The sequence below is a fragment of the Centroberyx affinis genome, unplaced genomic scaffold (assembly GCF_046629955.1).
Source record: "Centroberyx affinis isolate AG114_WGS23_722 - 3 ecotype Tasmania unplaced genomic scaffold, CSIRO-AGI_Caff_v1 ptg000587l_1, whole genome shotgun sequence".
Lineage (NCBI taxonomy): Eukaryota > Metazoa > Chordata > Actinopteri > Beryciformes > Berycidae > Centroberyx > Centroberyx affinis.
The window spans coordinates 70,367-97,453 of record NW_027279227.1 but is presented as its reverse complement, the minus strand read 5'-3'; the positions used below and the strand labels follow the sequence as shown (position 1 = coordinate 97,453).

At 43.3% G+C, this 27,087-nt stretch overlaps 1 protein-coding gene across 1 annotated transcript; it reads right to left on the bottom strand.

Moving 5' to 3' along the window:
- Positions 1–876: 876 nt before the first annotated feature.
- On the bottom strand, positions 877–23,252 carry LOC139643373 (leucine-rich repeat and fibronectin type-III domain-containing protein 5-like). Its single transcript, XM_071518511.1, is given in 9 exon segments — positions 877–1,875; positions 2,534–2,807; positions 15,087–15,222; positions 15,225–15,553; positions 18,060–18,319; positions 20,268–20,423; positions 20,911–21,091; positions 21,435–21,563; positions 23,053–23,252. Coding segments are annotated over 9 exon segments (2,661 nt in total). The 5' UTR covers positions 23,250–23,252.
- Between the last annotated feature and the right edge of the window lie 3,835 nt (positions 23,253–27,087).

Sequence of the window (27,087 nt, the reverse complement as noted above, 5' to 3'; positions counted from 1 at the left end):
TCTTTCTTTGTTTCTCTCCTCCGTCCTAATCCCTTGTTTCGCGGAGCGCGGTAGAGTCCGATAATCCGGTTATTTCATCTGTCAGAAAGGAGGACTGAGAGAGCGTTAGTGCAAAAGAAGGCACCGACTGCTATTCTCTTGCCACATGAACACACACTTTGGGTGGGCGTGTGTACGTAGAATGGTGTGCTTTTCAGTTTTTTTTGTTTTTTTTTTTCTTCCTTTTTTTTTCCTGTAATAATTCCCTTTTTTTTTGTGGTATTTTCATAGGGGTTGGGTGTGAACTGGGAAAGGACGACCCCTCCGTCTTTTCTTCCGTTTTTTGTGCTATAAAGTGGACGCGACGAGACACCTACAAGGCAAGTTATCCACTCGCTGAATGGCTGACTGGAAAAAAAAAAAAGAAAAACACCGATGGGAAATTTGTCGACAAGTGACACAAAAAAAAAAAGTAAACCGAATAAAAAGAACCATGATGACCATAAAAACGCAGCTTCAAAAAGAAACGTTCCGCACGTTCTCGAACTCCCATCCACAAACGCACGCACATAGATATGTTCTCACGCATTCCGGTCACGCTCACACATCTATAAACGACTGTTCAGACTAACGTGAACACACACACACACCGTTTTCGTAATGCTCGTTGGGTCTCGACGTAGGCATACGGTAGTCGACGTAGCACGCGAATATGTTTTCAGACAATCGTTCGCTCACACCGCACCCCGACACACACACTCGTACCTTCGGTCGCACACACCGGTAACAAATGTTCAAACTAGCTCACATCCGCACACAACCCCCAGACTCACACACCTATAAAGGATAAACAATAACAAATAAACCAAAGGTTAACGCGATCGCCGCCTCGCTCTCTCAAACGGTGCTTTCTAAGATCCAGTCGGAGCCGCACCGCCCTTTGTCCGAGTCTCCGTCCCCTTCCTTAGGGAGTAGCATCCCGCCCATCGATTGGCTCCTTTTGTTCCGCATCATGCGCCCCAGTTTGGGTGCTCCTCCTCCTCCTTGGTGGGAGGAGTGAGTCTTTGAGCCCCCCTCGTTGAGCGAGTACCTCCTCCTCGCCCTGCTCCTCCCTCCCTCCTCGGCAGGCAGAGTCTGGTACTTGGCGGAGGAGGAGGAGGAGGAGGCGCGGGGGGCGCGGCGCAGGATGGGGGTGTCTCTGAAGCGGATGGACGGGACGGGGCCGGGGGCGGCGAGGGGGCTGCAGAAAGGGGGCGGGGCGAAGGGAGGTGGCGGCGTTTGGTTGAGAGAGGTGGAGTTGTTGCGGTTGGTGTTGAGGTTCTCCAGTGGGGTGGAGGAGAGAAGAGCAGAGGAGGCAGTGGAGGAGGAGGAGGAGGCGGGGCGAGGGGAGGGGGAGGGCAGGTTCTCGGCGGCGGCGGAGGAGGAGGAGCCCGGCTTGCTCGGAGCGGGCTTCCGCTTCGGCTTGGGGAGCGAGCCGGTGGCCGCGGACGACGCCGCACTAGCCGGGCGATCGGGACCAAGAACTCTCTCCACGATCAAAGAGCTCCTCTCCCCGATCAAAGATCCTCTCTCTCCGCCCACCTTCTCCCGATCCCCTGCCCCGGCTCCCGCGCCCCCCGTCGGGCTGCTGGCCGCCCAGGGCTGGCTGAGGACCGATGTGGCCGTGGAGCAGTCGGGCAGGGACGTCTCGGACGAGTGCGTCATCGTGTCCTGCCTCCCTCCTCCTCCTCCGCTCCTTTTCTTCGCGCCTCCTGAGAGATCGTCTAATCCGATGGAGCCGTGTTTGGAGGTGCTGGGAGTCACCGTGCATCCCTGCGACTGCTGCCCGTTGGTCTGCGAGTGAACATTGGTCATCGCCAATGATGAGCCTTTACCGCCCTCACCGGGGTTACACACCTGAGAAGACAGAAGGAGGGAGGGAGCTTTTGATACTTTGTCCATATTGTAATTGTGAATTTTCTTTCATTTCAGTAGAGCAGTTTGAAATGAGTTGGTAAAAAGAGAAATAAAGAAAACAGAAAACAGACAAGACCATCAGATTGACAGAAAAAGAGAGAGACAAATAGACAGAGATATGCATAACAGCACCCCTAATTCGCCTTATTCTCATAGCAGCCAAATTTAATTTCCGTTACACTCCGGGTGGGAAAAACCACACAGAAGAAAATAAAAAAAAAATGTCAGACTCAATCAGTATTGCCAAATAACCCAAGAGGGTCCAAATCAAAAACAACTGAATTGAAGGGAACATTCATGATATTGAACCAGGTCTAATGGTGTAATTAACAGCCTACAAGTCACACGGTTTTAACTAGATGATGTCACCTAGTAAACAACACTGTCAAAGAAGTGATATAAGAAGGATATGAAGCATGATATTACCAGTGCTAAAAAATCATGGCTGTAAATACTATCAGTTGATGATTAGACCTGGGTGGAATATGGCCGCCATGTGAATAAAGCCAATTGTCTCGCATATTAAAAACCTTCTCCCCCCCCTATTCAACACCTCCCCTTCCCCGGGCCGAAGCAGATTACGACAGACCAGACGGACCTTGTATCGAATCATCAGTATGATGATGAAAACGAGCACCGAGGCCACTATTATCCCTCCGATGATGATGATCATCGTCCCGCCGAGGAACTGCGACTGCATGAAGTGGCACCGCATGTACTCCGACTCGGTGGTGAACTGCACGCAGCCGACCACGCGGGTGGCCGTGAGTGAGGTGATGACGTCATCGTAGATGGCCAGCACGCACAGGTCGTACTGGGTCCCCGCCGCCAGGTTGTTCACCAGGAAGTTCTTGCTCGTCGGGGGGATCATTCTGCGGAGAGAGGGAGAAGGGAAGGGAAGGGAGAGCTCATATAAATAATAATATAAAGACACGTATTTTACGTCTTGACAGCTTTCACAGTGGATCACAAAAGGGAAATAGTACCCAGCTTGCGATGAATAATTCCGGATCTGCTCTGGACAAATACAGAGGTACTTTTTGTCACTTTGAGTTTCTTTTTCTCCGCTAGACACTTGTCACATTGCGGGAGAGCGTTCGCACACTCGTCCTTCAGTTTCCCCCGAAACGACGTGTCAGCTTTCCTGGAGTTCCTCATTAAAATGCTAATCAAATTCCTCATTAAAACCGACGGGGACAGCTAGCTCAAAAGCTTGCAAGTCTTCTTTGTACTGTGAGGAGGGAATGAGCATTTTGGCCGGGTTAGAGGTTTACTCTTGAGCTCCACTTATGTGAAGGTTAGGGTAAAGGTTAAGGTCAGACATTAAGGGGTTAGTATTAAGGTGCTAGGGAATGGGTGTAAGTCACTAGAGTGCCCTCACTAGAATAACAACACAAGGATGTGTGTGTGTGTGAGTGTGTGTGTTTGGCTGTGTGTGAGCGTCTATATGACCCCATGAATACTAATAGGACCGTTTGAACGTTGTCTGACCCTGAGTGTTCTCCCCTTTGCTTCTCTTGATGTTTTCATCACTATAGCAGTGAACCTTGGCCACCAAAGTCACACACACTCACAATGCCATTATTTCTGGTGGTGGGACACATAAAGTGACATTGCTGTATGCGGGTTAATGAGAGGAGCAAATGTCACATGCACCTACATGCTCACATATGGGCATCCACACTTGTATACATAGACACACACGTACACACACAGACATAGATTAATCTCCCTATTATCATGGTGGCCTCGGTCTGTGTGTGTGTGTGTGTGTGTGTGCATGGTAGCAAGCTAAAACAGCAATATCTTAGTGCCAAAATCTGTTTTTGTGTTTGTTTTTAAGTCTGTGACCCAGACATTCTAGGTTCATCTATTACTTGCAGGCTCAAACACTGTCAGGCTCTGAAACAAAGAGACTACTGTTTACTAACTCATTAATATCTCTCTGGGATATGCATTTATATATGTGTGTGTGCTTGTGTGTGTGTGTCAGAGAGAGAGAGAGAGCGCCCCAGGTAAATAGTCATGAATATTCAGTGGATTGTTGGAATGTTTCTTGACCCTGAATGCTATCACCTTTGCTTCTTCGATGATTTCAACATTATGGCAGTGAGCTCTGGCCACTGACACACACACACACACACACACACACAGGCAGATGGCACATAAGCACTAACAAACACACTTGCAAGTGTAAAAAAACACACACAGCTAAACCTCCCAATTACAAATGTGTCCTTGGTGCCTGTGGTCTGAACAGTCTAGCTAACAGCAATAACCCAATGTCAGAAATTAAAATAAAAAATAACATTTAACCCTGAGACACCCACATCTGACTAGATGGCTTAGCATTGCCTTTCCTCTTCCTCACCCACAGTATTATTATTGTTATTATTATTAAGCATATTCTTCAAGATACCCAAAGTCGCAAATTCTACATCACAGGTTTTAAAGAATAGTCAGTGGCATTATTTTATTGATCCTATCGAAGGAAAATCTATCTAGCTCTAGATCTATCTATCTAGCATCTATCTAGAGCATTTTTTCCAGCTTAGCCATGCTTCTCTATTAATAAATGACATTCTCTCTTTTCTTCTCCTCTGAAACCTTTCCTTCCAAGAAACCATTAGCAATGCGACTCCTCTTGGACACAGACCAAATTAGGAATGTTTCTAAACGAACCCATCCAATCGGACGCTTCGACCAACAGAATTCACATCTCACGGCGAGTCTTCGTTGTCATTCTGAAAGCCAAGCTGTAGCCATTTATAATTCATAGACACGAGGTTCATGCAGGGCGATGCGCTCGCCGTATTTGCCTCTGCCGCATTGGCGAGTTCAAAAAATACATGCAAAACGGTTGATTTTTCTCTTGCAAGTGATTATTTCTTAACTATGTGAGCCGTTAGCGCCGTGAACTCATCCAAGCCGACTCATTCATTGTGGCTAATTTCTTTGTGTCTGAGTTGGATCTTGCTGCCAGTATTTGAAGCCCTACAGTGGGCAGATGATTGCCTTGGCCGAGACTATTACACTAATCTATCTACTATGCTCTGCCAAGCCCTCAGCCCAGGGCGCCTCTGTGTGTGTGTGTGTGTGTGTGTGTGGTTTCCATTACACTTCCATTACACTTTACATAGAAAGTGTGAAAGAGAGAGAAAGTGTGTGTATGTGTATGTCCCTCTCTGCACAGTTATTAGAGTATGCATTTGTGTACCTATGTCTACCTGTGTTTGTGTGTGTGTGTGTGTGTGTGTGTGTGTGGGTTCCATTACACTAATCTTCTCCTCCCATGGCAGCCTCCTCTTCCCAGTGGTTGTCACTGTGTCTGGCTTTCTGCCAGTATTCATCACTGATACAGCAGTACGTGCTGGTGAAACCAAACCCTTATTGTGTACGTGTGTGCATGGATGTGTGTGTGCGTGTGTGTGTGTGTGTGTGTGTGTGTTAATCAACTCTAGCTTTCTTCACCACAGGCAGGGCAAAGCCAGGAGGCCAATATGATCTCCATTAGTCGCTCTCAGCTTTTTGTCTCAAGACAAATGAATGCCTCCATGCCCAGAACAGTGAACTCTTGATACCAGATTGTTCCATTTCACTTGATTAAATATTGGAGAAAGCCTACCGGCTACAAATAATGCATTATTCCAGAAGAGAAAAGGCATTCATTCAGACAAGACCAGGGCTCCCAGGTCGAGCTGGACCCGTGTGATCTGTTTGACAGAAGGACAAGTATCTCCAGGTCTTGATGTCCCTAAGAGACTGTAGGACTTTCAGTAGGTCCTTGTCGAGCTGCCATGTCTGAAATGCCTGCGGCCGTTCAGTGCAGAGGCATTGGAAGATTGCTTTTTCCCATTTCACATTTCTCTACAGTTCAAATTGCTTGTGGAAGCGTTTTGCCTGCAAGTAGAATGTTAATTTCAAGTTACCTGGTTTTGAGCAATGATTGGTGATTGGTTTTTATTTTTATTCGTATGTTTTCATTTGCTGAGATGCTCACACCTGGCAAGTAACTGGCACAAAGCTTGTTTTCAATTGTTTAAATTCTATGAGTTATGTCATGACCCAGGAATTAGAAGCACAAGTCTACAAGTAGTTAAAAATATATTGTACAAAACAAACAAAACAGGATATTTGGACATATGAGGTTTCTGTACATTGAAATCAACTGAAATCCCAGACTCAATTTACCCGCATATGTCAACTCCGTCACAACATATGTGTAGGAGTAGATATCACTTTGCTCTTAATATGTAATATTACATGTATAGCTAATGCTGCACATTTCAAGCAAATTTCAGATGAAATAGTGCATACAGTAGTAGAGATGTTGCCCACTGGAGTCATATTGGTGACAAGTGTGTAAAAAACCTTTGTAATACCCGTGGGCTCTTTTAAGTTTCTACCATCCATTCTCATTCTAATAGTGTTTGAGCAGAAAACAATTGTAAAATTGTACAGCAGTGTTGCTGAAACAGGGTTGGGACCAAAATGTAGGTTACAGGAATATAAAAGTAGGTTGTCCAATTATTGTGGAAAGTGGTATCCAGTGCTGCTGGCTATTTTGTGTTAAGAAAAGCCTCCTGCGCTCCTGCAATGCAAGCTAGGCTAAATTTAATAGCCTAAAACATGGAAAACTTTATCAGATAAGCCTGCAATAGCCTGCAAAATCTGTTATGGATCGTGAGAATCTTTTATTTACAAAGCACATTTTGCACATTGTGTGGATGTACATATTTCACTTATTTCATATTGCATATAAATATATATATATATACATATATATATACTGTATATATAAATATTTTTGGTGTATTTTCATTTTTGCCTTTTTTTGTCTCATTATTTTCTAGTTATTTTATTTTGCATTGTTTCTGTTTTGTTTAAATTGCTTTATTCTCATTCATATTCTATTTCTCATTGCTGTACCTTATTACTTTCTCCTGCAACGGCCCAATTTCCCACAGGGATCATTAATTTTTCATCTTATGTGATCTTTGTCTTTATATTCGGGCCTCCAAAGACAGTGATCTGCAGGACACTTTCCTAAAGATCCCAAATCCAAATCTTTAGAGCTTAACAACTGTTAATCTCTTATTCACTGCTAACAATCTGTTGGCTTCAAAACAAAGCTGCCACTCCTAATGGATTTGACATTGATGGCTAACAGCTAACAAAGCTAGCTGTTAATGCCTCAGCCTAAAATGATAATGCCTTAACAATGAGCGTCGCTCATTGGCTCACTGGTAAAATAAAAAGCTATCTCCTAACAACATGGCTACAGTGCTGTCACCTTTTCATGTTGTACACTATTAAACAACCTCAAAGTCCAACTCAGTCCACTGTAAGGCACATGAGTACCCAACCAAACCAGTTAAGAGTCACTGGTCTATAAGCACAAAGTGAAGAGGATTAATGGTGGCTCAACTCCTGCCCCATTACTGCTGACCTCAAAGCTAATGTGGCTTACACAGCAGATGGCAGAGTGCCATGCTAATAGGTCTGCGTCTCTCAGGCAAACAGAAAACATTACACTATCAGGACCTAGCGTCATATCTCTGTTTTACCATGCATAATGCCCCGGACGCCAAAGCGAATGGCTAACAAGCATCCAAACCCATAGGCAGAGGTGAACAGGGATTTTGAGCCCGAGCCTGGCGGATTTGGCTAGCTGCCATCTCACCCTCCAGTTTCACTAAACCCCGTTAGCCAACAGCTAATGGACTAGTAATATTTCCATGGTTTCAATCCTGTAAAAGTCCCAGCATCAACGGATTGTGGAGCAGATCATAGTGTGGAAATTACTTTTCCTACTAACGAGTAGTGTAATTTCTATTTTAATTTCAGTCATATTACTACAGTTACCAATAAAAAAAAAAACATATTACTTTTGTTGTTACTCTCTACATATCAGATTGCACCTGAATCATCCAAAACTATAATTACCCCCAGCCCACGATTCTTTTTAGTCATAATCATCCTCACATACTAAAATAACGTAGCTGACAGTTGGCTGAAAAGTTGGCTTTCTCCAGGTTGAGGTGTTCCCACTATGTACTCCTCTCTTATTGAGCAAAAGGATGACACACATAACCTGTTTGTTTTCCCTCATCATCCACAGGAGAGGAAATATCAAGATTTTTCAAGGTAAGAGAAAATGCAATTGCCAATTTTGGGGTTGTAACGAATTGGGGTGTAACAAATGACTGCTTCCAGAGAGTAATATTCATTTTCAAATTAGTAATGAATAATAGATTATAAGCCCAACACTGCAGATCAAACAGAGCTTGACCAATTGAATATGTGCAGTCAAAAGCCGTTTAGTTATGCAGAAAAGTCAAAAGCCTGAGCAACAATAAATTGGATTATTTTGATGTCATCTACAGTATAATATGGATTCACATCAAAATATTAGTGTGAAGCAAAAGGCAACACTGCTGCCTTCATTTTAAATCCTGACACTGGTTTTATTTCCACCAGCTTTATCTATTAGAAAATGACCATTATGTTGAAGTCCATGCAGTTAATTGTGACAAATTAGTTTATTTGTCAATGGGGAGAAGTAATAAGGGGTTTCCTCAGGAACGAAGGCATCCAGCAGGGGCCTTAGTTGTCACTTTTCCTCCCTATTACAAAAACCAAAGAAGGAAGGCTTTATGCTTAGCAAGATCATATTACTGCTGACCTCAGTGCAAACATGCATAGTAGAGTAGATGCCAAAGTGCCATGCAACGAAAGCTGTCCCAGACACAGGGAAGACATCTCAGCACTATCTGTAGCTATAGACCTTCATCTGCCCAACTCAGCTCCATTCCTCCACTCTAGCTGAGTCATCTCTACATCCCTCCTTAATGCTGTGGTTGTCTCCTTTCATCCTTCCTTCCTTCCTAACTTGCTTTCACTTCCATTTGTCCAGGTTAGCTGAATCGTCTACATCTCTCCCTAATGCTGTGGTTGTCTTCTTCCATGCTTTGTTCATTCCTTCCTTCCTTTGTTCCATCCCTCTTTCTCTTATGCTTTTTTAATTCCTTTGTTTCCTCTTCCCTCCCGTCCTCTCTTCTTCTGTCCTTTTCTCGTGTGATTCATTCTTCCCACTCTTTCTGTCTTCCTTACTGCCTTCCTTCCTTCCTTCCTTCCTTCCTCCCATCCTTTCCTCTTTGGTCCTATTCTCCCATCCATCCTTCCTCTACCTCTTCTTTCTTTCCTTCCATCTCTTCCTTCCTCCCCCATCCTTTCTTACATCCTTCTATTTCCTCCCTCTCACTCTTTTCCTTCCTCCATCCCATCTTTCCTCATTCTTTGCTTTTCTCCTGTCCTTCCTTCCTGCCACTCCTTTCTTTCTTTTGCTTTTTCCTAATTTTCTCACTTTTTTCCTTCCTTCGTCCCATCATTTCTTCTTCTGTCATTTTCTCTAATTCTTCCTTCTTGCCACTATTCATTCATTCCTTCCTTCCTTCCTTCCTTCCTTCCTTCCTTCCTACTTTTGCTCCTTTCCCTAATTAATTCGTCCCTCCCTTTCACCAGTCCTTCTTTCCCTCTTCCCTTTCATCTCATCCTTCCTTTCTTCTTCATTCCTTCCTCCCTCCCTTCCTTCCAGCTCCATTCCTCCAGTTTAGCTGGGTCATCTTCTCCTCAGTCTGTGGCTGTCTCCTTCCTCCCTTCCTTCTTCCCTTCCTCCCTTCCCTTCTCTCACTCATCCCCCCTTCCAGATTTCTTCCTCCAGTTTAGCAAAGTCATCTAAACCAATTCATCCCTCCTTCCTTCATTGCTTCCTTTTTTCCTTTTTCCTAACCCTCACACTCTTCCTCCCTTCCAGCTTGGTTCCTCCAGTTTAGCGGAGTCATCTAAATCTCTCCTTAATGCTGTGGTTGTCTCCTCTGCGCTCCCGGTCCACATTTAAAACCCCATAGACCACTTAGAACAATCACATTGTTACGTTAGGCACCACGATATGTTTATGGCGCCATAAAATCAGAATTGGAACATTACAGCGGGATAAAGGCGGATGTTTTTTACGCCTTAAGCACAGCTGAGGTAGGTGTTATACCTGGGCCGCGGGGACCGTTGGCAAGGATAAAGCACTCCCTGCTAGTGAAAGTGTGTGCGTGTGTGTGTGTGTGCCTTTTAAAAAGCCCGGACTCATCCCCCACCCCCTGTTGTGTAGCTCATAAAAAGCTTGCCACGCAATTTGCTTGATGTGTAGTTTTTTTGGCAAATGGCAACCAGCCCCTGTAGCTCGATGGATCTGCTGGAGTGGAAAACGACTGCTGAAAGAACAAAGAGGGAAAAAAAAAAAGCAAACAACGGGCAGAGCAGATGAGGACTAGGATAGAGGGAGAGGGGGATGGATTCGGGTGTGTGTGTAAGTCACTTTGCGGATGTGGAAGTGGAGTTTGTGTCCTGTGGAAGAGAAGAGAGGATGTCTTTAGGTTCGGCTGGATGTTTTCCGAGTCTTTACATCTGTGGGCCTGTAGGGGATGAACAGTATTCTGCCCAAGCCTTTAATTAAACATTTGTCTGGGACTAGGTGTTTGTGTTTATTTTGTACATATGCAAGGCAAATACCATTTAAGCCAAGGGAGGCCTTACATCCCTCCTTCCTTCCTCCTTTCCTACCTCTCTATTTCCCTCCCTTCCTTCACTTAACAATTCTGATTATCAATTTTTCTTCCTTTTTCTGTCTTTTACATACTGTAGATCCATTTACTTTCATCATTGTGGTCATGCTTTGGATGGGAATCTATCTATCTATCTATCTATCTATCTATCTATCTATGCCTTCCTTTCTTCCTCCCTTCCTTCTATTCTTTCTATTCAGGTGAAGACGCGTATCTTTTACAGCCGTTTTACTATCATCATTGTCTTGTCTGTTCATCCACTAATCAACTGACCTATTCATCCATTAATTTGTTCATTTCATTCTTTCACTCCGGACTCGTTCCCTTTCATCACTTAAAGGCAATAAATGGCTCTCCATCTGAATAAGGGCACGCTCTCTTTTGTGGCCGTTTTATGGTCATCGTTGTGGACACGCTGTTGGCTGTGAATTTTACTATCATCATCGCCGCAGCTGTGAGTGGTTCAATAAAAGCAGTGGAGTGTAAAGGCCAATGACAGCGTGTACTGCTCCTGCCGTGATAGGTCAAGTGTAAAAGGTCACCACCGTTTCATCTCCATCAGCCTTCCCTTGACCTGACCCTAAACTAAGGGCTTAATGGCTGAGGCTTAGGTGACGGATATGTGGATGGCTCAATTTAGTTTCTTCTTGTTTCCCCATAAGCTTCAAAGGAAAGAAAAAAACCCCAAACAAACCAAAGGTATTACAGTTGCTCAGTAGATGGATGAGAAGCATCAGGAGATTAGGACAACAACAAAGATTTGTTCTCTTTGTAGCTATTGTATTTTACACTATATTGGTTGTATATTTCCGGCTGTTGGCAAAACATCTACAGGTTCCTGCAATGTAAGGTACACTGAATGAAGTAGTATATGTGTTAGTGGCTTAAATACCTGCCTGATTCATCTGCAAAATTGCCAGCAAAATCTATTTGGGGCCAACAGAAAAGTTGGCCCAAAAAAAACCTGAAACTGTTGGTCCCCAGAGAAAAAAAGTCTGGAAATTGCTATTCTAAATTCTCCCTCGAGAACACAGTGGAAGGGTGAGCAGTGGATTATGTTCAGTAAAATGTCCCAAGAGGAAACCTGTGTTCCCACACTTTTCATATTCTCTCCCTAAACACAGATATAGATAGATAGAGAAAAAGAGTGAGAAATAAACAAAGATATATTATGCAGGAAACACATACTTTATCCACCAGCACAGCATCTGATTCATGGCTTCAGGGCAGAAACTCAGCTCAACTTCTACAATTCAAAAGTGAGGCTAAAGCTCAAACAAAGTGAAAGGGTTCAAGACACAAACGCTATACATCCAGTGATGTAGTGGTAAATAAAAAGTTGGTTAAAACTCTGATCTGTTAGTTTAATTTAATTTTAATTTTTTTTTTTTATTTAATTCTACTTCTTTTCCTTAAAAGACCCTATCTTTATATACAGTAACATCAGTCTGATGATACTTACTATAACTGATACTATATATTTACGTACCTTCTACAGATTACAGTCAAGGTGTGCATACTCTGTGCTGCAAGTTTAGGTGGGCTTCTTGTATAGCCTATATGATGTTTTGATGATTAAAAAACCCCCCCAAAAAACATTAAGTTCATCATTCAAAATATCTAAAATGAAGATTTGAACCTTTTACCAAACAAGGATTTAAATCGGCTTCTACCCTTTAAAAGAGCAACCTTTATTCGTAGTAATTTTTTGTGCTATGAATCATTTTGTAAGAGTAGGTGCCACTTTTTTCAGAGTGGATGTCTCATTTAGAAACACAACTCTTCCTTTCAACAAAACCCTTCCACCGTTCTCACAGCGAGTTTGCTGTTTTTGAGCACGGAGTTTACTATCGGAGTCGAGTGGGCAGCCGGCTGGCCTTGTGGTTAGAGAGACAGTCCTTCAGCTGGAGTATATCAGCAAGCCTCCTCCCTGCTGAAGTGTCCTTGAGCAAGACACTGAACCCCTACCAGCTCCTAGTGTTGATGTCCTGTAACTGACCCTGACCTCTGACCACCCCGTAAGTGAAAAGAGAACTTCCCGGCATGGATCGATAAAGTCAAGTATTATTATTATTAGATTTTGGATGTGCAATGTATTGTTCTACTAAGAGGTTACCATAACTGTTTGGGTATGCCTTTAAAAGCTTTAAACTGCCGTTCATTCATCCATTTGTTCACACTGGGAACTGAATGCACAGTGTGAACAAAGGAAACAAACACCCCCCCCCCTACAGGTCTATGAGAGAGCATTATGTTGAACAGGTAGGGACTGAAGCGCAGAAATATCAATATGCTGCAAATCAATAAGCACTCACTGAACCCAAAAAGATGTGCTCTATGTAGAACAATGGGCCTCGTCTTCCCTTGTCTGTCACTCTCTACCCCTCCCTCACTCACTTTCTCTCCTCTGTGCCTTTCTCTACCCTTCTCGCTCTTCTTTTCTCTCTCTTCCTCTATTCTCTCCCTCCCACTCCACCTCTCTCCCCCTCCAGCTCCTCTCTGTGTTTGGGTAATGAAAAAGCCGAATCAATGGGTCGTTGCTTTGTGCTGGCAGAGGTGTTGAATGGAAATCAATCCGCTATCTAAAGACAAGAGAACTGCAAAATAACACTGAGGAACACACATGGCTGCAGAGCTTAATACCAGAGGGGGTGGAGAAGAGAGAGAGAGAGAGAGAGAGAGAAAGAGGTGGAGAGGGAATAGCTGGAGAGAGGAGTTGGAGAAGGATGAAGAGAGAGGCACAAAAGGCAAGGCAGAAAGTGGGAGAGAGAGAGTTGGAGTGACGGTGAGAGAGCGAGGAGGGACGGCGGTGAGACGAATGTGATACTTTATTGATCTCTGTAGGGAAACTCTCTTTTTTGCTTGAAGCCCTCCACAGGCTTTGGGGGCTGGGGAGATGTGGGTGGGGAGGGCTTTTTCAAAGTCTCTGGCTACTTGTGGGTGCACCGAGATACCGAGATGGAGAAGCCATGTGTCTGCATAACAAGAGGCAGACAGAAAACAGAATCGCACTAATCTGATGAAATAACGCCCAGAAAACCTACAAACGGGGCCTTTTCATCCTGCAGACGAGCGAAGCCTTTGGTGTGCTTTTGGGGAAGAGAAAGAGAGAGACAGAGAGAGACAGAGAGAGAGAGAGAGCATATCTATACACAGAGAGAGAAAGAGACGGAGAGAAGCTTTTCTTCGCAACAGTTTCTCCAACTATCTCGACGTGAAAAGCTCTTCCGTTATCTTAACAGACAGCTATAAATCCCAGCGGCGCCGTCTCTCGATGATGCATACTCTGAATGGGGTTAAGTGCTGATGAATTATGTACAGAGATTAGGAATAATATGCACGGCAGATAATACCGGCAGCTTACTCTATGAATGATCTCTGTTTGTTAATTATATATTTGTGTAGCCAGAGAGAGGGAGATAAAGACAGCGAGAGATTAAGGATGTATGCGGCAAGTCTTTCTCCGGGAGTGAGAAATCTTTTCCCGGAGTCCCGGCCGGCACAGCAGCCGAGGACGTCGTCATCGCCGCGAGACGGACGGCCGATCCCGCCGCTCGCTCGCGCCGTCTCTTGCTGATGATGCGTACTGATGAAGTATGTATAGGGATTAGTAATGATGTGAAAGGCAGATAACACTGGCGGATTTCCACACAAAAGATCTCGGTGTTTGTTAATTCCTTTCCCACCCCGTCTCATCGGGGTAAATATTTAGTGCAAATAACAATCATTCCCGGCGAAATAGATGTAATCTGTGTAATCCTGAGCAAACGGCAAAAGTCAAGAAAGACCAGCAGAGCGCTGTCTGTCAAGGCCGTCCTGGTGACTCAGCAGGCTGAAGCGCACTCCGCTGTATTGCCGGGTTTGAATGAGGATCGTGAACTTTCTCAGGTCATTCGCTCTGTCTCTCCATTGTCTTTTCTATTCCACGTCCAGGTCGGGCATGTCTCTATTGTAATGTACCAAACAGTGACCGATACTCTATACATGTATGTTCTGATGAAAACAGTGTACATACAGCCTAACTCATTCCCACTTTTTCTGGTTTTGACCTGGTAAGGAACGTATACAAATAAGCACTGTGCATGTGTTATCTACATGTGTAAATTGAATGTACTGTATTTGATAAGATACAATGCAACGTGAATACAATGCACATTTTGCGCAGCCTGTATATACACAGTAAATTCACATATGTGTTCTTTATATTACCATGTCTTCTCATTTATATAGGCCTATATCACATATCTTTTCATTCATATATTTTACTTAACATATTATTGCTGATTGCAGTACATTTAATACCCCCCATTTGCTCTATTCCTATTTCTATCCTGCTTCTTCTGTATCATATTACTATAGTATTTGCTGCTAGTAACAGCCCAATTTCCCCACATGGATCATTAAAGCTGCATCTAATCTGATGGAATCTAATCTATACAGCTCAGCCTTGAGTAATTTTCTCCCCCCACATATCGTCATTCAGTTCCCCTCTATTGTAACATACTAAACAGTGGCTGATTCCGTCAGTCTTACCTATACACCAACGAATCATCCTGGCTCCCGTTGTACTGAATCTGGAACATCCTAATGCCCGGAATATTCCTCTGGAAGTTGAACTTGATCAGCGCCGTCGACGACGTGGCCTCGGCGATCACCACCCTCTTTTCCCCCCGCTCTTCACGTCGCCCGTCACGTTGCTCCCGTTGGCTCCGCCGCGGGTCGACGTGGAAATGTCCGACGAGCCCGGGTCGGGCTCCTGGATGTTGTTGGTGTTGTTGGAGATGTGGGGGAGCTTTATGATCACCAGGTCCACCGTCTGGTGGGCTTCGCCGGCGGGGTTGGAGGAGATGCAGGTGAAGGAGCCGGTGTCTTTGACGGTACTAATGAGGATGTCCAGCGTCCCGTTGGTGTAGACCAAAGTCCTGGAGGAGTTGGATACCAGCTTGCCCTCGGGAGAGATCCAGTGGATGGCCGGCTCCGGGTCGCCCCTCGCCTTACACCTTCAGGGAGAAACAAGACAGAACTGGGTCAACTGTACAGTACAAACAGAGCACTTCTTGATGGCAGGTTCTGGGATCCCCACACCTTCCCTCTGGGACCAACCTGGGAGAGAAAGTGCCTGAGTATCATCTATTATAGACACAGAATACATTTATTTGAGTTAGAATACTGGGTCAACTCACACCTTGCATCTGGGGAGACACAGTGGAGATTGAATCAATCATTTCTAGAACCAAATTAAGAACAGTCAAGCCTCATTTGCTTTCACCTAATGTCAAAGTTCCTATACTGGCTGTTTGCACTCTTCCTAGTTAGCATTCAGTGTAAATCGAGTCTATATGGAGCATACAGAATATTAAGATCACCTGCTCCTTCCATGAATTAGACTAACCAGGTGAATCCAGGCGAAAGCTATATCTCATTGATTTCACCTATTAAATCCACTTCAGACATGAAGGAGAGACATAGATGAAGGGGAGGAGACAGGCTAAAGAAGGATTTTTAAACCTTGAGACAAGTGAGACATGGAATGTGCAAAAGGGGGTACAACTCATGTAATTTGACTATTCAAGAACTTGAGGAAAAGTTATATTTATGCCCATGCATTACTGACATTTTACAATGTATTTTTATCTAGGTGAATGAGTAAATGCTTTACATTATATTTACATTTGAATGTGATAGTAGCTGAGGCTTACAATATGTCAACAATAGAGTAATAATGTGAGTTATAAAAGTGAGTAATAACAACTAGTAAGCAATAAAAAATAAGTGTGTATTAATATATAATAGTGTCTATAGAACAACTATGTAAGGATGAACTGCTATGAAAGGAATAGCATGAGAAATGAGATGAAATAGAATAAGAGCTAAGGAGAGAGGGGGGATTTCTTTTGGGATTTTGGCCCAGGGTCATAAACATTCTGTACACATGGGAGACAATGTCTGCTGTAAGCTAAAGTGAGCTCCAAATTGCATTCAGTTTAGTTCATTTGGGGAAGTGAAATGGAGCAATTGAAAGGAACACCTAGCAGTGTATTTCATAGGTGCCATGTCACCTTATAAACAGTGATGAAGTGGTCAAATAAAAGATGGGTAAATGCTAGTCAGTGATCACCTTAAGATGAAAAAAACCCCCAGCCAAAATCATATTTTAAAAATCTAATAGTAAAAAAACAGGATAGATTTAGTGTATTGATCTACCGCACTGATTTCTTTCTCTCTCTCTCTCTTTCTCTCATTTTTGTCATAGTTCCATATTTGAAAATAATGTCTATCATGATTGCAAGAGTGTGACCAATATATATGCAAATGAACTAATCGTCCTCTCCCAGACTTGTTGTTGTCTTGATTTACTTCTCTCTTTCTTTAACATTTTAGCTGGATCTCCCTGTCTTGTGCTTAATTGAACACCAGAGCGTTTCACGTGTTCTAGGGCGCCTTGTCAACAGCTGATTGAACATAATGCACAACTAGGAGAATTAAAACAGGGTGTGTGGGTGTGGGTGTGTGTGTGGGGGGGCAGAGAATAGTACAATAAGGGAGAGTGAAGTAGAATAGAGAACACGTCCCTCGAGTGTTCTCATCTTGTCTAAGTATAGGGAAACGAGAGGAGGTTTGTGGAAAATAACAATAGAATACAATGAATGAGAGACACAAAGAACCAGAACAGAGCACAGACTAAAAGTATGTAATCAAATACTACTACATTCCACCATGCTTTTTCTGTTGTTTTGATTCTGTCATCCTAGTCGGTCTTCCCTTGTCACTTTGATTTTTTTGTTGTTTTGTTGTTTGTTCTGAGGTGAATGTTTTTTTTATCAGCCCCTTGGGGTTTTTCTTTATCTTACCTGTATAGATCATTGATTGACATTATTGATTGCATCGTTTCTATTCTACTGTATGTTTTTTCATGTATTTCAGCAATGTGTAGATGTGTTATACCATCCTGCCTCTATCGTTGTTCTAATAAACTTCAAGCTACAATATACAACCTTTTGTCTTGAAACAGAAAGTACATTTCTCCTCAGTTGGTCAATTTCCTTCCTCAACACTTGTCACTCATCTTGATGAGCTGTCTACATTGAAACAGTATCTAGCCTGAGGCTGAGGTAACCGGCATCCATAAAGCCACAAGAAGGAGACAAACAAAAAAATCTATAAAAATACTGCTGATATTCACCTGTGTTTTTGAACGTGCTTTGTTCAGCCTCACTGGTCTTTCTACTGCTTTCCGTCATTGTTATTGCTATGACTTCCCTGCGCCTGATAGCCACAACCAAGCTCACTGCTGGCCACACCCATATTAAATTGTTTACATCCCAAAACGTCCCGAAACATCACTGAAAAGCCGGGGATTCTGGAAAACGTGGATTCAGGCAAACAGGGGATTTACGTATGTAAATTCATGCAGCACTCCGATGTGGTGGAACTATCTGGTGGTGGGCGGAGAGTAAGACAGAGCGGAGCGGGATAAAGTCAAACAGGACAGGTAATCAGTCATACCTGAGCGCAACTCTCTGCCCTTCCAGGACCCTCATCTCGTGGGAGTATCTGGTAATGAGCGGGGGTTCGCAGAGGAACTCCTCCTCTGGGATGGACCAGAAGTATCGGCCGGAGAGATGCTGGGGTGAGGCGCACGTCTCCAGGTCGTCCTCCCTGCTCAGCCTTCGCAGCCAGAGTAGCTCACAGTTGCAGTGGAGAGGGTTCCCACCAAATGACAGCGCGAAAGAAGTGGAGGTCAGGATCCCTGATGTAGCCAAGACCTGTAGGGGTAAAACAATGGTTGTATTTTTAAAAAAAACTTCACTTAAAATCAGCATCATTTAACCAAAGTGTAGCTTTTGAAAGAGATTTAAGGTGATTTGATTGTGAAGCATGTTGATCTTGTCCCACTGACTCCTGTTCGTTTAATATTAGAGGTGGCTAAATTGTGCCGATGTTTTTGTTTTGGAGTGCCAAACCATGCATTATCACATCTATCTCATCTGTAAACCAAGCATGGAATTGTTCTGTTCTCTGCCAAATAGATTAACTGACCTCTTGATGGAAGGGCCGACTGTAAGCAGTTTTTCTGTAATGCAGTTTGGAGTTTATAATGTAATTTGCAGCTGTAAATGTACTGCTTATGTAAATAGTGGGAAACAAAATGAAGCAGTGTTGTAAGTTATGGGGAGGTCTGGAAGTTGCAAAGAGAATGTTTTCTGTCAGCAAGTCATAACCTTTCCAATCATTGTCCGTGAATAAACAGCAGCTGAATTCGGTTGTCACTCTCAATGTGACTCAATCCCATTTTCCCAGTGTTGTTCACACACAGTTCGCTTATGATGGGTCACGTATCACACTGCAGTTAAATACAGTTGTCACTCCTTTTTGGAGAGCTTCATCCTATAAAGTTCACACACAGCTTCCTTTGACAGTCGCATTCCACAACCACACTCACTGCCAGACAGACTCAGGTATTGACTCCTGTGGATAGCGAGTGCTGTTGTGGTCGGTCATGGCTAGAGGGGATCCACTGAACTCGATGGAGTTCAGAGTGTAGCATATGCTTCGGGGCAGTGCAGATGCTGGAGTGCATGGCCAGTGATGAATTGTTAATGTCTTTCCAAGTATTCTGAGTAGTTTTGTTAAACTCTTTGCCATTCCCACCCCGTCAGTGCCTTCTCTTTTTAACATATAGACCCACTAAATCACTATTCTCTCAATGTTTCTATACCACAGATGGAGAGGATAGAAGAAAAGAGTTCTTAAGGTAATGGAAGACCTGGAAAACCACATGGAATCGCACCCACTTATTTTATATTCCAATAAACAATGCTTGTTCCCCCATGTTCTCCATAGTGAGACTGAGTAATTTGTTTTGACTAACAAGCAATTTATAATATCATTTGCACCTTGTAGCATTGATTGTTATATGTAATTAATGAAGTGTCTATCCTGATAATGAGACTACTTAGGTGTATCTTATTCACACTATTTATTAAATTACTCCTGTTGGGGCCTCCAGTGACATCATCATCAGACAGCTATCCTACTCGACTACAGAGAGCTTTGTACGGCACACTGATGATGTGTATGTATATGATGTAGTATATGATGTGTGTATATATATGTAGTATGTATATGACATGTACTGTATATGATGCCATGTAAAGCCCTTTGAGACATGCTTGTGATAAAGGGCTATATAAATAAACTAGACTAGACTAGAAACAGGCATCACCTCAACAAAATGTGAATATGCTCCAGCCATGATCATTGAGAGACAAAATTATTGATGACTGTTTGGACAGAGGAGGACATCCAGCCTGTTTCCTCCCATTGCAGTTGCTCCCACCAGTTCTGTGGTCTGGGAGCAACCCAAATGTTGCGGTCAACAGAAAGCCCGCTCAAGTCGCTCAAAAGCACCAGTTTCGCTAGAAGAAAGAGAATACGACGCCTCTGTCAACGTCTCCGGTTACCACCGTTGTCAAGTGAATTGAAGATACTGTCTAAACCCATAATAGCAGCAGCCATATTGGTTTGAAGCATAAACGTTGTTATTTACACCATCACCAGACCAGGGGTGTGGAGTGACTCCCTCTCCCCGTACATACACTGTTCTGCTCTAATGTGTACCATACATAATCACATCCACTCTCTCTCATAAATGGAGGAGGTAAAATCTAATATAAATAAATAAAATTAATCTGATAAAACCCCTGAGGATACCTGTGCTCGTTGGAAAAGTGGGTCTGGCGGTAGTTTCTGGAGTTTGTTGGAGGTGACGTCCAACCGGTTGAGTTTCTGGAGCAGGGAAAAGGTTCCCTCTGGGATATAGTCCAACATGTTGTGGTCCAAACTCAGGGTGTGAAGGCTAGTCATTCTCTGTAAGAGGGAGAGGTGAACAGAGAGAGATACACACAACTCTATCAGGGTTAAAGTCCAACATAATGTGGTTTAAAGTCTTTTGAAAGAAGAAGTATTGAGACAGGGGGAAGGTGAGGTAAGGTGAGGGAGCGAAGGAGGTGGAGATGTGGAGAGAGAAATGTTTTAATACTTCTTTAAACTTCACCTGGATGCCTTTCCAAGGTGTAGAATCCAGGTTATTGTAACTGTCACTTTAATCTCTCACTTATTTTCAGTTCATAAGAACATAAGCTTAATCCTATAGTCTGGTTTTTGCACCACTGTAAATTCAAAAAACTTTTGTCAAGTACAATAAATGTAAGATAATTTGACGTTTTACAGCGCAATTAGTTAAATTACAACCATTTTAGTTTGCTTGGGAATTCATCAAGAGACTCCATCTTAATATTAGTGAACCCGAAAGGTTAGGAAAGCCTGCTCTGTGTGTTTTCCATGTGACCCTGACCTGGATGGCCTCCCATGGGATGGAGTCCAGGTTATTGTAACTGAGATCCAGTTCTTCCAGCGCCAACAGGTCGTTGAACGCTCCCTGGTGGATCAGAACCAGCTGGTTGTTGTTCAGGATGAGGTGGTGGAGCTTGGACATCCCGCTGAACGTATCGTTGGCTATCCTCGTCAAGCGGTTACTGGAGAGGAGAGACACACAGAGATAGAAACAGAGAAACTGAACAGAGAGAAAACTTTGTAGACACGCTACCTTGGAAACAAGGTACGACAAGAGAGTTGGTAGCCAAAGTGGCAACTGTTTTTCTTCAGTGCCCCCTAGTTTATCACTATAAAATCTGTGAGATAATGGGTCTTTCAGTCACACATTGCTTTCCATGGCAGCCAGTATAAGTTGGTTAGTTTTGTCTCTTTCATTTGACTAGTTTGCCTCAAATTCACCCCACATATCCCATAACAATACCAGTCTATTTCATACAAATACCGATCTATTCCATACCAACACCAGTCTGTGTCAATCCATACCTGTTGAGGTGAAGGGCTCTGAGGTTCTCCAGATCGGCGAAGGCATGAGGTGTGATGTAGGAGATGGTGTTTCTGGATAACGTTAGGTCCACCAGTCGTGTCATGTTTGCAAAATCTTTCCTCTTCACGCTGTGGACACAGATAAGCAGAGTAAAATTAGATGAGGGAAATAAATCCAAGTACCTGAAATAATAAGTCCATCAGCATCATGTCTGCTATCATCAAAGGTTTTTTGTCCATGAGAAGCCTTTTCATGACAAACCTTTTTCCACAACTAAAGATGTCGGGTCACCTTGCACCTTGCAGTGTCTATTGGCCTCAATGAGGAACGCAGACAATGCTAAAAAGACACTACTTTGGTTAACTGAATCTCTAAAAGAGAGACTTCCCTCTCAATGGGACTGCTGATAAAAAATAACTGAACAGAAACTGTAAATGTCAAAGCATTCCTTTAAAAGCTTTGTGATAAGTTGCACGTTTGTCAGTCCTTTAATAGCTTTCAAATGCACGGAAGACTTGAAAGAAACATTTTATGGTGAAAGTCTTTCTATATTTCAAGGCAAAATTCACGCGAAAAAATAATTCACATATGGTATTCCTTTTATCCCGGGCAGCTCATTCGATATTTGTGAGCATGAACAACTGTTTTCCAAAGGCTACAAACCGGAGAACCCAGACTCTAATCTATGATGTCATCAGGAGACAGCCTTGAGCGCCTCCATTGACAATGAACTGGAGATTTACTCTGTGGCATTGAAGAATGTGTTTTGTTTTGTTTTGTTTTGTGTTTTTTTTTTTTTTCACCCAAATGAGTTTTATTTTATTGTAGTGCCAGCAGATAATACGCCCATATCCTCGTAAAATCACCCTGGGTGCTGTCACTCTGTCCAAAAAGTCAGTGTCTTATTCATCTTCACTGGAGCAGCTCCAGGCTTTGTCGCTTGATGACATCACAGATTAGTGTCTCGCCTCCCTTCTCTCCAGCTTCGAGCAAAAGTTGTTCATCCTCACAAAGAAAGACTTCTTTTCTTTTTCTGGGTGGAAGTCAGCAAAACGATGACAAGAACATTGGAGATCAACTCTGTTTGGTTTCTCTGATCATTCACGCGGAAGCAGGAGTAGAGGTAACTGAGTTATAAGACAGGATAAAATTGCCAATTTTGGGGGTGTAACAGAAAAGTAATATAACGAATTGCAACAATAACAGCAATAGTAGCAACAGTGGAACCACCAGGCGATACTTCACACTATCTGATCAGAAGATTGAATTTAAGATTTTACTGGTTACTTTTAAGCCTCACCTACTTCTGGTTCTAGCTACATCTCTCATTTTATAATCATATTTTGTGTTGTACAAATGGAGTTTATATTTTTTTTGGTTATTAGTAGTAATAGCAATAGTAATAGTAGTAGTAGCAGCAGTAGTACTGCAGTAGTTGTTGCAGAAGCAATAGTAGTATTAGTAGTTAGTCATAGTAGTAATAGTAGTAGTAGTTGCAGTGTAGTAGTAGTAGTAGTAGTAGCAGTAGTAGTAAAAACAGTAGTACTATTTGTATTAGTAGTGGCATAGTGGAAGTACTAGTAGTAGTATTGGTAGTATTATTAATGCAGTTATTACCTTGTGACAAAGTTGTCAGCCAGCCGTAACTCCACTGTATGCCTGTCAATATTTGGCGGTACAAACAGCAGACCCTTCTTGGCACAGAGGGTTGCCAGGTTGGGTGATAGGATCTGGCATACGCAGCGCTTAGGGCAGATCTGTGCCCGCACTGCCATGGCAACTGCCAGCATCACACACAGCAACAGCCTCTCCATGGTTACCACCCCACCTGGATACAACACCTGGAGATAACACAGAAAGAGAGAGAAGGTTGTTAATAGCGTAGGTCATGTGATGGCTGTGGTCATGAAGGTCTATCAAATGCAATTTACAGTGAAATTGAGCATACGCACTGTATATTATAGTTTATGTCACACAAGATACAAACATGAAGAAGAAAAGAGACAGAGAGAGAATTATTTCCCATTTATTAACATCATCTTAATGATCAGTGTTTTTTGTAAAGTCTCTCTGCAATGTAAGGAAAACCCTGTGTGCCTCAGACTTGCAACTTTTCAGCCTTAGTTCTGCATTGTTCATTCTTCAGTATAAATTTCTCATGGTACACTGGACTAATACTCTTCGCATCACCCGCTGCACTTCTTTCTATAGCTGCAGCTGTACTGTATGCCACTCTGTCTGCATGCAGAGCTACTCAATATTGAATGGCGAGTGTGTATAGTGTAGGTAGAGGGTTAAGTGCTGCATAGTGTCTGTAGAATGACTTGCACTGTCATTTACACTGTATGAGATCCTGCTGTGTGAATCGCTTGTTTTCTCTGCACCGATGTCACAGAGAAAAACTCCTGCATGTTTATTGCAGTTGGCATCTGATGTTAAAAATCTTAAGACATGACTAGATGAACCCTGAGGCTTCTGAGCAGAATCGCCACCCAGCGTTAGGCATCACCAATCAAACCAGGAAAAGAGGTTTTTGAGAGTCATTTATTACTCAGCAACACACACATGCAAGCGCGCGCGCGCACACACACACACACACACACACACGTGCATTCAGTCATTATTAAGCAGCAGTGGTTGTAGTTAATTAGGAAAGGTTTAGAGAGAGAGACAGAGAGGGAGAGAGAAAATGCTCATTAATGACAACCTTGATTGGGGTTTGAAGGACATGGGAGAATCAGGATTAAAGGGATCACAGACACACACACACTCACTCACACACAAACGCAAACACAACACATGCGGGGTGAGGGAGAAAAAGCACTTTGTTCAGGTTAAGCCTCAGTGAATCCTTCTCACACATTTAGAGGCTGTATAATAATGATTTAGTGAACTCAGTCCTGACCAGTGGCTGGGTGGTAACTCAGAAACACATTATAATAATGTTTAGATGAGAAATGGCAGAAAGGTTGACTTTCTCTGGGTGGAAGTATTCCCACTACTTTGATTTTATTGAGTCGTGAACATTGGACATCAACGCTGTTTGGTTAATCTATTTATTCGCACAGAAAGTCAAGGCATTAAAATGGCAACATTGGCCCTGACTCTGCACACCAGTAAAACCAGATCAGGACAAATAGCGGTAATGGTCTAATGGTGTTATGGGTGTCAGGTGACATAGGACAATACAATGACTGCCAAAAGGACAATCACAGAAAAGTGTTTGAAAATTGATTTTGTATGCTTTTCAGTAACTGACACTTTTCCTGATGCTCTCTGAATGGCCTCGGTGTGCTTCAAGCAGGTTAATATTAACGCTAAGAATCACTGCCAACCACTAGTTGACCCAGGTCTGACTAATAAATATTTTCCGAGTCATTCATCTCTCTATCTACCTGTGTGGCCTTCTCTTTCACTCTCTGCCTCTCTCGCTTTCTCATTTTCAGTCATTTTTCAGTGTAATTACTGAGGTGAAATCTGCTCCCGTGTCAGAGGGTCATACAATCCCTCTTCCCCCCCCCCCTCTCTCTAAGTGAAGAGAAAGATAGAAGAGAAGAGAGCCGGAGCCGCGGCTAAATAGAGAGCTGGATGACTCATATGCACTTGGACTACAGAGAGAGAGAGAGAGCGAGGGGAGACAGAGCTCATGACCCTCGTGACATGAAAGCAGATATCAGCCCGTTAATTACGCTGAGAAATGACTGTAATGAGAGCGAATGAGGGAGAGAGTGCGAGAGAGAGAGAGGAAAGGAAAGGGAGGGAGAATTATCAGAGAGGGAGAGAGAAAGAAAGAGATCAGAGCGAGAGCTAATTAAAATGAGTGCTGAGGTGTGAAAAGAAAAAGGGGGGGGGGGGATGGGATGAATTTCATTTAGCGCGAAGAGAGATGGGGGTAGGATGGATGGTGTTGGCGTTGCACCGTCACACTTAAAGAGAAAGCTCATACTTGATGCATACAAAGCACACGCATAAACATGGGAGAAAAGGGCGAGATTACCGCAGAACTGAGCTCAATTTCACAGAAAACCCCCCCCCGCGACCGCCGACACGGTATACTTCGCGGTGACACGCGGGACCCGCCGGGATCAAATGGAATAGTGGATCAACCGAAGGGATTATGGGTAAGGCAGAGAGACAAATTAAAGCTCTGTTTGTAGTGGGGTGTAAAATACGATTCCTGCTTCACACACATATGTGGAGGCGAGCCTTCACCCGCGTCTTTCGAAACCGTTCCACAGTTGACACTCGGTTCTCCCCCGAAGGTCTCCCCCCCCATAAAGCCGTAAAGTCCCCCCCCCCCCCGGGCTCGCTCGCTGATGAACAACCCGACTCCCCGGACAGCCAGAATGGATTCTCCACACGCTCCGTATATTGAAACTGATCTTGTGCTGCGTTTGGCGTCCCGTGGGGGATAACCGGCGGAGCGGCTTGGAAGCGTTCGCGCGTTCAAACTCATGTGAAGCTGCCAAGAAGCCACGGTTGAAAGTTTTTCTGTAGATTTGCTCCCGATCAGCTTTTTCACGCTTAACACACATCCACTTAGCGAGTGATACATTTGAGGTCATGTTTTACAGCGAAGCAAACCCCGCAAATGAGAAATCCGGCGAGTAGCTGTGTCCTGCTGTGACTGGAGTTGTGATTACGCAATGACTTATGTGGTGAAAATTGTTCATTTTATTTTATTGGAAATTAACAGGCTACATCATTCCCTGTATTTGACTACAGGTATTTCTTTATTGGTGATATCAGCGAGTCAGTCAGTTCCCAACGTGAAAGCTGAGGTGAACAGTATTTTCTGTAGTATTTACCATCTGAAAGCTGAGTGAACGGTATTTTCTGTAGTATTTACCATCTGAAAGCTGAGTGAACGGTATTTTCTACAGTATTTACCATCTCAAAGCTGAGTGAACGGTATTTTCTACAGTATTTACCATCTCAAAGCTGAGTGAACGGTATTTTCTACAGTATTTACCATCTGAAAGCTGAGTGAACGGTATTTTCTACAGTATTTACCATCTGAAAGCTGAGTGAACGGTATTTTCTACAGTATTTACCATCTGAAAGCTGAGTGAACGGTATTTTCTACAGTATTTACCACCTGAAAGCTGAGTGAAAAGTATTTTCTACAGTTTCTACCACCTGAAAGCTGAGCGAACAGTATTTTCTGTAGTATTTACCATCTGAAAGCTGAGTGAACAGTATTTTCTAGTAGTATTTACCACCTGAAAGCGGAGCAAACAGAATTTTCTGTAGTATTTACCACCTGAAAGCGGAGTGAACAGTATTTTCTGTAGTATTTACTACCTGAAACCTGAGGTGAACAGTACTTTGAAGTCAAACGCTCATATGTCTTGCCTGTATGACCTGAACGTGGCATTAGAGTTAGGAAAACACTCCTGACACCCAGAAGTGTCATCCAACAGTTTGCAGGGCCCTCTGTTGAGGAGAGTCAGGTAGTTTACTATGATACTTGTGGTGTTAAAATAGATTAGTCATTTCAGAGTTAGGAAAACACTTCATATGTTGAAGTGTCCTCCAACAGTTTCAGAGTGTTGTACCCTTGAGGAGAGTGAGGTTGTTTACTGTGCTGCTATTTCTGTTCAAATAGTATCAAAATGCAAACAGACCTACCGCAGCAAAAAGATTTTAAGT